This window comes from Myotis nattereri, assembly GCF_964212035.1.
Source record: "Myotis nattereri genome assembly, chromosome: 16".
NCBI lineage: Eukaryota > Metazoa > Chordata > Mammalia > Chiroptera > Vespertilionidae > Myotis > Myotis nattereri.
This window is the reverse complement of record NC_138091.1, coordinates 4735652-4748259: the sequence shown is the minus strand read 5'-3', so window position 1 is coordinate 4748259 and position 12608 is coordinate 4735652. Positions and strand designations below refer to the sequence as shown.

The 12608-nt window shown below is 44.1% G+C and overlaps 1 protein-coding gene across 4 annotated transcripts in view; it reads left to right on the top strand.

The window, feature by feature from the left end:
* The first annotated feature begins 1567 nt into the window (after positions 1 to 1567).
* Positions 1568 to 12608, top strand: part of AKAP10 (A-kinase anchoring protein 10) — a 104097-nt gene continuing 93056 nt past the window's right edge. For 3 of the 4 annotated variants that reach the window (XR_013997026.1, XM_081110791.1, XM_081110790.1), the window contains exon 1: positions 1568 to 1852. Coding sequence is in view for 2 of the 4 variants with exons in the window: in XM_081110791.1 (XP_080966917.1) it covers positions 1765 to 1852 (88 nt within the window). In the remaining 2 variants the exon portion in view is untranslated. The remainder of the gene's footprint in view (positions 1853 to 12608) is intronic. The other variant, XM_081110792.1, reaches the window with a different exon arrangement.

Below are 12608 nucleotides of genomic sequence, written 5' to 3'. Positions count from 1 at the left end.
TCAGCCGATGTCATACTCAATGGTGAAAAACTGAAAGCTTTTCCTCTAAAATCAGGAAGAGGATAAGGATGCCCACTCTCACTAGTCTTATTCAACATAGTGCTGGAAGTTCTAGCCAGAGCAATCAGGCAAGAGAAAGAAATAAAAGGCATCCAAACAGGGGATTAAGAAATAAAAGTGTCACTTTTTCCAGGTGACATGATTCTGTACACAGAAAACGCTAAAGACCCTACCAACACCCTGTTAGAAACAATAGACAAATACAGCAAAGATGCAGGATACAATATCAATGTACAAAAATCCACTGTATTCCTATATATTAACAATGACACTTCAGAAAAAGAAAAAAAATTCCTTTTGCAATTGCAACAAAAAAGAATAAAATACTTAGGATTAAACTTAACAGAGGATGTGAAGGACCCATATACTGAAGAATACAAGAGCCTGAGTTCTAGTTACAGTCCCAATGTTGACACACTGCATAATCAGAGACGAGTTGCCTCTTCTCTCTGGACCTGTTTCCCTATCCGTCACCTGATGGACTTCATAAATTTAAAAAACCCACTCAACATTTACTGAGCTGCTATGATTTCCCAGCTCTTTGCAGCACGAGCTCAAGGTTACAAGAATCACCCAGTCCCTGAGTTCATGGGGTGGTGAGGGCACTAGAAGCGGGGAGGCTTGTTTCACTCTGGCTTCTGACAAATGGCCTGTCATCAGATTCACAGGAAAATGATATCTGAACAGCGCTTGAGGGATGGCTCACTGGAGTTGGCCGGGCCAATAATGGCGAGGCTTTCGCTTTAGGAGCCTTTCAAATCTCAGCTGTCGCAGAGCCTGCATTCTGAGAATACGGCAAGTCCATCCTTCCTCATCACCAAGGTCACAGACGGAGGTGCCAGTGGAGCCGCTTAAAACAGGTTATGCCTCCCAGTCTCCACCCGGAACACCCATGGCCTCCAGCCCGCGGCGGGTGGGGTGGGGGTCGGCTCCCCGGGAGAGCACGGGAAGGCGGTCCGGGTGCAGCTGCTCTTGCCCGCCATCGCCGTTCAGCCAAACCCGGACAAGCGGGAGGGGCTGAGCCGGGATTAGCCCTGCTTTAGGGCTCGCTGAGAGAAGGTGCCCAGGCCCGGTGCCGACGCTGCGGCGGCCACCCCGCTCCGCCGAGCCGGGCGCGCTCACTGGGAGACGCGGCCGCAGACGGCAGGCGGGCTCAGCGCCTGGGGAAGGGCGGGCCTGGGCCGCCCAGGCGCCGAGCCGGGCGGGAGCTCGGGTACGAGCTGGGTATCCGCCCTTCGGGAGGAGGTGCGCGGGCGGGGCCGGCGCGCGGGGCGGGGCCGGCGCGCGGGGCGGGGCCGGAGCGCGGGGCGGGGCCGGCGCGCGGGGCGGGGCCGGCGCGCGGGGCGGGGCCGGCGCGCGGGGCGGGGCCGGCGCGCGGGGCGGGGCCGGCGCGCGGGGCGGGGCCGGCGCGCGGGGCGGGGCCGGCGCGCGGGGCGGGGCCGGCGCGCGGGGCGGGGCCGGCGCGCGGGGCGGGGCCGGCGCGCGGGGCGGGGCCGGCGCGCGGGGCGGGGCCGGCGCGCGGCGCCTCCCGTGAAGCCTCGCGCGGGGAAGGACCGGAACTCCGGCCGGCGGCTGGTTGATAATATGGCGATAGGAGGTGCCTGGGCGTCGCGAGGAGGCGGCGGGGCCCACGCCTGGAGGAAGGGTCTCTTTTCGGGCTAGTGCGGCGGCCTCTGCGGGCCGGAAGTCAGGGCCAGTGGCTGAATGAGGGGAGCTGGGCCGTCCCCGCGACAGTCCCCCCGCGCCCTCCGCCCCGACCCTGGCCCCGCCATGTCCTTCTTCCGGCGGAAAGGTAGCTGAGGGGGCGCGGGCGGAGAACCAGGGCGGCCTCGGGCGGCGGCGGGCGGTGGGTCTGCGGGGGCTTCCTGCGGGGCAGCGAGGCCGTGGGCCTCCGCGCAGACGCCAGTGCGTGCCTCGCTGTGCTCCGGGCCGCGGGGAGGGGGAGGCGGCGGCGGCGGCGGCCTCCTCCGCGAGGTCACCGGGAAAGTGCCCACTTTTGGAAATTGGTCCACAATTGTTTGCGGAAACGTATGCAAGTTAATGACAGTTCGCGGAAGAATCGCTTTTCGGGTGCGTGTGCGTACCTGCGTGTATTTACACTGTGGATCAAGAAAAAGGAAATTCCTTTCGTAGATTGTTGCGGAAGTCCCTGACTTCAGAATATTGCGAGCTTTATGTCTAAAAGCAACATATAAAAAATTTTCAGCTAGTGCTTGTTTCCAGTTTGCATCTTTTTTTGCGCGGAGGAGGTCCTGCTTTTCCTAAAATGACATTACTGATTGCTCAAGGTTCCCAAATGAAGAAGACTGCTCCTTTTGACGACCTAGCAAGTTTACTACTGGAACGCTAACTTCATAAACAAAATACTTATATTTCTGATTTTCAAGTTTAATCGTAGATGCCCCGTTTTCAGTAGAGGCAGCATGATTTTGTGTGTGTGTGCTGGATTGTTGCATTTTATTTAAAACGTACATGTCCAAACTGAACAAGTGCCTTGAGGTGACACTGGTTCTTGTATAAATTCTTGCTGCTTGAGAGAAAATGTACCAGATCAAAACTGGTTTTGGACAAACACTCAACTAAATCAGGGACTTCGGTTCACCTGACAGCTCTGCCTACTAACTGTGTAGCTACTTCTCTGTCAACTGATAATTAGTTGGTCCCTAAAGGCTTCATTCTACTGTGACTATGAATTAAAGAATTCCTTTTAAGTGCATACAAAGTTTGGTGAATGAATGAAAACACTGCTGAATAAATGAAACCCAGTAAAGTGGTACAAGGAAGTAAGGTACCTTTCCGTTAATAAGTGTGTCATTTGTTTGACAGGTGTGTTTGTTTTTAAATTTTTAAAATTTTTATTGATTTCAGAGAGGAAGGGAGAGGGAGAGAGAGAGAAACATCAATGATAAGAGAGAATCATTGATCGGCTGCCTCTCCTGCACGCCCCCTACTGGGGATCAAGCCAACAACCCGGGCATGGGCCCTTGACCGGAATCAACCCGGGACCCTTCAGTCCACAGTCCCACCCACACTCTATCCACTGAGCCAAACCAGCTACGGCTGCTTGACAGTTTTGAAGTGGTTAGTTGTTTTTGTCATTTATTTGTACGGGGGGTGGGAGTGGGAGAGCATTTTATGTATAGTGAGACAAATTGCGTGTTGCACAATGGACTGTTGTCTCTATTCAACAAATACTGTTTGCCAGGCACTGTGCTAGGCCCTCGATGTAGAGCACTGAAGAAGACAAAGTCCCTGCACCCATGGGGCTTTCGTTAACTGAGAGAGTACACAGTCAATCTCTCTCTCAGTTGAGTACAGTGTTTTGAAAGTGGTAACTTGACTGAAGAAACATTTAGGCTGGGTGTTAGAGAAAGGCTTCCGCAGGTGGCCTTGAAATTTAGAGCTGAGGGACCAGCAGGAGGTCGCGTGTAGAGGCCAGGGGATAGCATTCCAGGCATAGAATAGCATGTTCAAAGGTGGGGAGGTGAGGAAATTTGGTGCCCTTCAAGAAAGTAAAGAAAGGGCCAAAACCGGTTTGGCTCAGTGGATAGAGCGTCGATCTGCAGACTGAGGGGTCCCAGGTTCGATTCCGGTCAAGGGCATGTACCTGGGTTGCGGGCACATCCCCAGTGGGAGATGTGCAGGAGGCAGCTGATCGATGTTTCTCTCTCATCGATGTTTCTAACTCTCTATCTCTCTCCCTTCCTCTCTGTAAAAAATCAATAAAAAATATTTAAAAAAAAAAAAGAAAATAAAGAAAGGCCATGTGACTCAAGCTTAGAGAAGGAGACGAGTCAGATGATTCAGAGCTTTATAGGCCATGTGTAGGTTTTATTCCAAGTGCAGAGACAATATTTTTAAAATTTTAAAGAGGAGTGACTTGATCTTATTTTATGTTTTAAAAAGATTATTCTAGATATATTTTGGAGACGGAATGTGATGAGAATAGAAGTTGAGATGGTCTTATTTATTTAGGACTCTCATCCAGTCTTTAAATATTAACTCATATGCTGATGATTCCCAAATTTACACCTCCACTGAATTCAGACTGGCCTAATCTGTTGTCAGTCCACTTTATACCTGTGCATAATAGATACCTAATTAATAGACTATTGTTAGTTATTACTGTTGATATATATAATTAGATACATCTTTAAATTACTATATCTAAAACTTAACTCCATATATAGTTGTTCTAAACCTGTTCATCTGCTTTTCTCATTTCAATAAATGTCATTTCTGGCCTTTTCATTGCTCAGGCTAAACTTTAGTACATTTGTAGACCTCTCTTTCACTCCTACTCTATTTAATTTATTAGCAAATCTATTAGGTATACCCCAAGACATATCCAAATTCAACCACTTCTCACCACCCTCATCTAGGCAGTCATCTCTATTTAGGTTGGGTGGTTAAGGAAGTCCTCTGAGAGGATGCCATTCCAATCTCCGTTTAAATGTCACGAGGAGGCTGGTTTTGTGAAAATTGAGGAAGCAGCGTTATTTTGCTTACGATTTGGTTTCCTTTCATCGTTGACCCCTATGGTATATTTTCAAAATATCTGTTCAGATTCCTCTAGTGGCTTCCATAATCTATGTCCCATTTCCTCATTAGGTTCATCTCCTGCTCTCCTCCATCACTCTTCCATTTATATTGCCCTTCTTGTCCAGTGTATTCCCACCTCAGTGCCTTTGCACTTGTTCTCTCTGCTGGGAACAGCTCACAGATACCTACCTATTTTGCTTCCTTATCTCTCAGGTTTTTGATCAGTTGTCATCTTAGTGAAGCTTTCATTGGCCATTCTACTTAACATTGCAGTCACTGGCCCTGCACTCCCATCCCTTTGCCCTACTTTGTTTTTTCTCTATAGCATTTATCACCATCTGCTTTACTATGTATTTTATTAGAATGTACATCCAAGCCGACTTTTTATTTTTTATTTTTATTGCTGTATCTGTCTAGGTCAGTGCCTGGAATATAGTTAGGAATTTAGTAAATATTTGTTGAATAAGTGAATAAAAAAATAAGAGAAATATCAGGTAGCAATAGGTGCTGTGCAGGGAATTTAAACTGATGTGGGAGCAGACCCAGGATAACAATTTACATTAAAGGGACAACTTGTCTGACAAAATGGTATTTAAATAAGATCTGAATGAGGAGAGAACCAGCCTTTTAAAGATAAAAGGAACTACATTCTAGCTAGAGAGAACTGGTAGTACAAATGTCCTGAGGCAGGAATTGAGTTCCCTGTGTTCAAGCAACAGAAAGAAGGTTGGAACTCACTTGGAGAGGAAGGGAATGGGGTAGGTTTTAGAGGTAGAGATAGCACTTGAATAAGTGAGTGGAGTGAAGAAAAAATTGAAAAAGCTTTGGGCTCAGAGTTTGGAGTAAAAGGAATCAGGAATTCTCTTTTGGCTATTGTGAGCTTGCCATAACTTTCGAACATCCATATGCATATGTCACCGAAGCTGTTGGATGTACAAGTTTGTAGTCCTGGAAGGAGGTTAGAACTCAAGATCTGGATGTGGATTTAGAAGTACTATGCATAAATGATAAAGACATGGAACTATATGAAATCACCTAAGGCAGTGATGGCGAACCTTTTGAGCTTGGCATGTCAGCATTTTGAAAAACCCTAACTTAACTCTGGTGCCGTGTCACATATAGAAATTTTTTGGTATTTGCAACCATAGTAAAACAAAGATTTATATTTTTGATATTTATTTTATATATTTAAATGCCATTTAACAAAGAAAAATCAACCAAAAAATGAGTTTGCGTGTCACCTCTGACACGTGTGTCATAGGTTCGCCATCACTGACCTAAGAACTACATATAATACAGATAGTCCTTGGGTTATATTGGACTCGATGTATGTCGTTTCGTGGTTACGTTGCCATGTCCAATTTACTTATTAAAAAAAGTCTGTCATTTCGACGTATGTGCTTTATATTTTTTATTATTTATTTACCACAAGTAAAGGTCAGGAATTGTTATCTTTCCTTTAATTTTTTTTTACCGTTTCACTTTATTACTGCTGTGTCTGCTCCATGTGAGTGACGTAGGTGCTTATGTAGGTGGGTTCTGACTTACAGCAAAAATCGCGTTATGTCGCGCCATAGGAACGGATCTCCAACGTAACCCAAGGACCTACTGTATATGAATTAGGTTGAACAGCTAAGCTACCAAAACAAAGAGACACTAAAGATAGACCTTTATTTTTCTCTTGTGTAACAGTCCAGGTTCCTGGTCATGGGTGTCTTTGCTTCACGATGATTAAAGGATCGTTTTCTTCCCATCTTGTTATTTCTCTTTCCCTTGGATTGTGGGCTGTTTCATCAAAGGCAGGTCATAGCCTCTTCTGTCTGTACTTTATCCTCTCACCCATGGTAAGGGGAAAAAGTATAAAGGAATGAAGTTTTGGCCAGAAAATTGCACATTCCATTTCTATTCATATTCTGTTGGTGAGAGCTAGTCATATGGTCATAGATAACTGCAAAGGCTTCTGGGAAATGAAAAATAGTGGGCCAGTTATGTGCCAGACTGTAGTTAAGGGGAGGATGAGTTCGGTGGCCTGATAGCATCTCCCGCCATACTATAAACAAGACAGGAGCCTAGGAGAAGGCTCTGAGATTAATCCAGATTTTAGAAGTTGAGGAACATACATCCTTGGCAAAGGAGAATTGAAAATAAAATGTCAGGGATGTAGGAGTGCAATGCCATGGAAGCTAAGGAAGATAATATTTCAAAAAGGGGGAGTATTGTGTGGAATGTTATCTGCAAGGTCAAGATAAATAGAACTATCTACTCAATTTGATAATGTGTAAGTGATCAATGACATATAAGAGTGGTGTCAGTGGAATGGATTGAGGGAAGAATGTGAAGTGAGGAAAATGGAGTAATTAAGAATACCTTTTCAAAAAACTTTGCAGTGAAAAGTGACAATAGCTGGAAGGGGATATTGGGTTGAGATGTGTTTTTGTTTTATTTTTAAGGAATGATTCATTAGAGAGGGAGAGGTTGATTTGGAAGAGAGGGTGTAGCTTGCATGAGTGAAGTTCTTGAGAAGACCTGTGGAGTTGGGATTAAAACCTGGCTATACAAATATTGGCTAGAATCCACTGCTGCTGGAAATGTCAATCGGTACATCCCCTTGTATGAAGTTTAAAATCCTCAAGCAGTACTCTGTGTTGTTCATAGATGCATAAATCTGTTAAAGAGTAAAAATGCGGTAGAAACAATAAGCATTCAATTTATGAAATTGTTTCTCTTGGGAGAGGTGTAACAAAATCAGGGCGATGTTTCAGTTGCACCTGCAATGTTTTATTTCTTTTAAAAGTTCTTCTGAAACAAATTTGACAATGTTAAGATTTGATAAATTGGAATATACCTCATATTAAGATCTGTCTTTTTAAGTTTTAAATGTTTCATAATGAAAAAAATACACAAGAAAAACTTGGTAGTGCAAAATAAGGCGGCAGAAATAAACCTAAATGGATCAATAATCACAATAAATGTAAATAGACTAAAATCCATATGGCTAAATCTATAGTAAAAAGTCCATATAGCTAAAGATAAAGACTCAGTTTTGATGATAGACTGAAATGAACCCATAAGCCATTTACCAGAGAGACAACCGAAACATAAGGGCATAACAGAATTTAAAATAAATGGGTAAATTCACTAGACAGATGTTCATCAGAAGAAAATTTGTGTCACAGATTAAATATTTTAAAGCATAAAGCAAAAATATTTTTGTTAGGGCAAAAAAGGTCACTACATTATAAAATGAATAGGGTACTAGGAAAATAAAATCCTGAACTAGTTTGTACCTAATGTCAGTCTCAAAATATTTAAAGCAAAATATACAGTTACCAGGAGAAATCAACAAATTCAGTCATAGTTAGAGTTTTAGGAATGCTGTGTTTTAGAAATAAACAGAAATAGACTAACCCAGACAGTTTAAATATGGATTGGATTCCTGCTATGTACTATCTATACTAATATGCTAATTAGACTGCATAGACCGGATGTCTTCTGGACATCATTCTGGACATCCTTTCTGACAAAGCCAGGGCCATGGCGGGCCTGCAAACCTCCCACAGCCCCTTGCCCAGGCCTGCCCTGCCCCGCCCCCCAGCAGGGACCCCCACCCCAATCGGGGGTGTGGCCGGCCTGCAAACCCTCAGCGGCCCCAAGCCCAGGCCGGTCCCGCCCTCCAGCAGGGACCCCAACCCCAATTGGGGCGTGGCCGCCATGCAAAAACCCGGCAGACCCTCGCCTAGGCTGTCCCTGCCCCCAGTAGGGACCCCCCCACCCCAATCCGGGGCCCCCTTCAGGGCAGGCCAGCCATCTCCACCCATGCACCAGGCCTCTATCCTATATAACAAAAGCCTAATATGCAAATCGACCGAACAGCAGAACAACTGGTGGAATGACCAGTTGCTATGACATGCATTGACCACCAGGGGGCAGACGCTCAATGCAGGAGCTGCCCCCAGCCCGAAGGCCCCAGACTAGCCAAGGCGGGTGCCAGCGGGGGGGGGGGGGCAAGGGGGGGCCCACCCCGATCACCCCACTGGTCGCCTCACAGATCAGCCCCGATCGCCGGCCAGGCCTAGGGTCCCTAACTGTGCACAAATTTTGTGCATTGAGCCTCTAGTTTAAATATAGAAAAGATCATGGGAAGGTTAAAAGTAAAAGGACGGGAAAATACCATCACAGATCTACAAACAAAAAGAAAGCTAGCCTAGCTGGTGTGGCTCAGTAGTTGAGCGTCGACCTATGGACCAGGAGGTCATGATTCGATTCCCAATCAGGGCACATGCCCGGTTGCGGGCTCGATTCCCAGTAGCGGGGCATGCAGGAGATAGCCGATCAATGATTCTCATCATTGATGTTTCCCCCTTCCTCTCTGAAATCAGTAACAATATATATTTTTTAAAAGGAAAGTTAATGTCTTTATAATAGCACGTACATGAAAAAAGAAGGAAAATTAAGTTTGGGAGGGGCGGAGAACAAAAGAGTCATTATTTTGGGGTAATATGATTATATAGATAGAAAATTCAAGAAAATCACATACCATTAGAACTCAAAAGAGTTTGGCTGGGTTTTAAAAATATCCAAGTACAGTAGATCCTCAGGTTATATTGGAGATCCATTCCTATGGCATGATATAACGTGATTTTCACGTAAGTCGGAACCCACCTACATAAGCATCTACATCACTCACATGGAGCACAAACACAGCAGCAATGAAGTGAAACAGTAAAAAAAATTTAAAAGATAAATTCCTGACCTTTACTTGTGGTAAATAAATAATAAAAAACATAAAGCACATATGTACATACATTGAAATGATGGAACTTTTTTTTTTTATAAATGGCAGATGTCGATGTAACCACGAAATGACATACTTTGAGTCTGACGTAACCCGAGGACTGTCTGTATTTAAAAATCAATTGTGTTCGGTCAGCATGGCTCAGTGGTTGAGCGTGGAGCTATGAACCAAGAGGTGATGGTTCGATTCTTGGTCAGGGCACATGCAGGCTCAATCCCCAGTGTGGGGCGTGCAGGAGGCAGCCGATCTATGATTATCTCTCATTGATGTCTCTTTCTCTCTCCCTCCCCCTTCCTCTCTGAAATCAATAAAAATATATTTAAAATGAAATAAAACTCAATTGTGTCTCCCTGTATTCTAGTTAAAACAAAAGACTCAAAGTTTTAAGGAGTTTACAAAACATAATTGTACTTAAAAGAAGTACCAAATAAATGGGAAGGTATACCATGCTTGTGGATAAAAAGATTTAATACCAGAAAGATGTGAACTCTTCCAACTTAATCATTAAGTTAGTGATGTTTAAAAAGAAATTCCCCTGGGAGTTTAGGATAAGGAGAATTTGATCATATAATTAATATTGAAGGTAGTTTTGGAAAAGATAGATAGAGGACTTGGCCCTGCCATAGGCTTATTATATAGTTTAGTAATTAAGACAGTAGAATTGAATGCCCAGAAACAGATCATGTATATATGGGTGCTTGGTAAATAAAGAGTTCCTATTCACTTGGGACTAAATGAAGCTTGTTATTCCTCTGGCAAAATAAACCCTATACAATAAAGAGGTAATATGCCAATTGACCCTCACACTCTCACAAGATGGCTGCCTACGACCAGGCCAGCAGGGAGGTTAGTGAGGGACGACCAAACGACTGAACAGCAGGCTGCATGGGGCGACCAGGCTGGTGGGGCGGGGGCGGGGGGATGAGGGGCAACCAGGCTGGTAGGGGGCAGTTGGGGGCGACCAGGCCAGCGGGGGGGGGGGTGTAGTTGGGGGTGACCAGGTCAGCAGGGGGGGCAGTAAGGGGTGACCAGGCTGGCGGGGAGGGGGGGGCAGTTAGGGGCGATCAGGCCGGCACGCAGAGGCAGTGAGGGGCCATCAGGCAGGCAGGTGAGCGATTAGGAGCCAGTGGCCCAGGATTGTGAGAGGGATGTCCGAGGGGTCCCAGATTAGAGAGGGTGCAAGCTGGGCTGAGGGGGCCCCTTCGCCCCCAGTGCACAAATTTCATGCACCGGGCCGCTAGTAAATAAATAATGAATGAATAAGATTCCCTATCTCTTATTATATACATTCAGGGTTCAACAGACGTTTTATGTAAAAGGACAGATAGTAAATATTTTAGGCTTTGCAGGCCATATGGTCTCTGTCTCACTGTCTATCCTTGAAGCCATAGGCAGTGTGTATATATATATAAACAAATGGACATGGCTATGCTAAAATAAAACATTATTTAAAAAAAAAAACAACTTGTAGTGGCACCCTAGCCGGTTTGGCTTGGTGGATAGAGTGTTGGCCTGTGGACTGAAGGGTCCTGGGTTCAATTCTGGCCAAGGGCACATGCCTAGGTTGAGGGCTCAATCCTCAGTAGGGGGCGTGCAGGAGGCAGCCAATCAATGATTCTCATCATTGATGTTTCTATCTCTCACTTTCCCGCTCTGAAGTCAACAAAAATATATATTTGGAAAAAAAAAACTGGTAGTAGGATGGATTTGGCCCATGTGCTATAGTTTGCCAATCCTTGATATACAGAAATAAATACCAAGTAGATAAGAGCCAGAATTTGAAAAAGCAAAACTTGAAATCATATAGAAGAAAATAGAGGGAGGACAATCTGAAATGGGGCGGGAAAGGATATTTTAAAAAATAAGGCAGGAAAATACAATCCACATAAGTAAATTTGACGTTAAAATAAAAAAAACTCATACAATAAAATATACCTAAGGCATTTGCAGTGCAAACAACAAAAGATTCGTATTCAGGATATGTATAGGATTTCTACAAATAAAAGACATAGAACATGAATAAGCAGTCCATAAAAGAGGAAACCTGAATAGCCAATGAACATAAAAGGATGTTACATCAAAGAAAATCAAGGAAATGAATTAAAAACACCATCAAATACCATTTGGGAACTATTAAGTTGGCAAAAATTAAAAGTACCAAGGATATAAATATGAAGTACAGAGGTAGTGTAAATTGATATCACTACTTTTGTAAAAGAAAATGCAAATAATATGTTACCTAGCAGTGCCATTACTAGGGATTTATCCTAGAGAAATTCTTATATATACACATAGGAAGACATGTACTCTATAGAATGTTCATCACATCAGTGTTTGTGGAAATTAGAAACTAAAATCTAAATGTTACTTAACAGGAAAATGGGTAAATAAAGGCATATTTATTTAAAGGAATTAAGCAGCTAAAATGAACTAGAGCTACATGAAAACTAGAATTGCATCAATATAGACAAATGTTGAATTATATGAATACAAGTGTAAGATATGTGTAGAAGAACATAAGCATACCTCAGAGATATTGTAGGTTTGGTTTCAGACCACTGCAGTAAAGCAAATATCAAAGTGAGTCACACAAATATTTTGGTTTCCCAGTGCATATAAAAGTTATCTTTATAGTCTATGACAGAGGTTCTCAACCTGTGGGTCGCGACCCCTTTGGCGGTCGAACGACCCTTTCACAGGGGTTGCCTAAGACCATCCTCCATCTCAGATATTTACATTACGATTCATAACAGTAGCAGCATTACAGTTATGAAGTAGCAACGAAAATAATTTTATGGTTGGGGGTCACAACATGAGGAACTGTATTTAAAGGGCCAGAAGGTTGAGAACCACTGGTCTATGAAGTGTGTAAGCAATAGCACTATGTTTAAAAAACAATGTACATACCTTAACTAAAAAATACTTTATTGCTAAAAAATACTACCCATTATCTGAGCTAGTGGAGGGTCTTGCCTCTGACGGTGGCTGCTAACTAACTGATCAGCGTGGTGGTGCCTGTACAACAGTAATGACGTTTGCCGCATTGATTGGCTCTTCCTTTCGTGAATGCTTTCTCTGTAACGTGCAATGCTGTCTGATAGCATTTTACCCCCATAGAACTTCTTTCAAAATTGGAATCAGTCCTCTCAAACCGTGATACTACTATTTAAAGTTTATGTAATGTTCTGAATCCTTTGTTGTCATTTAAAAA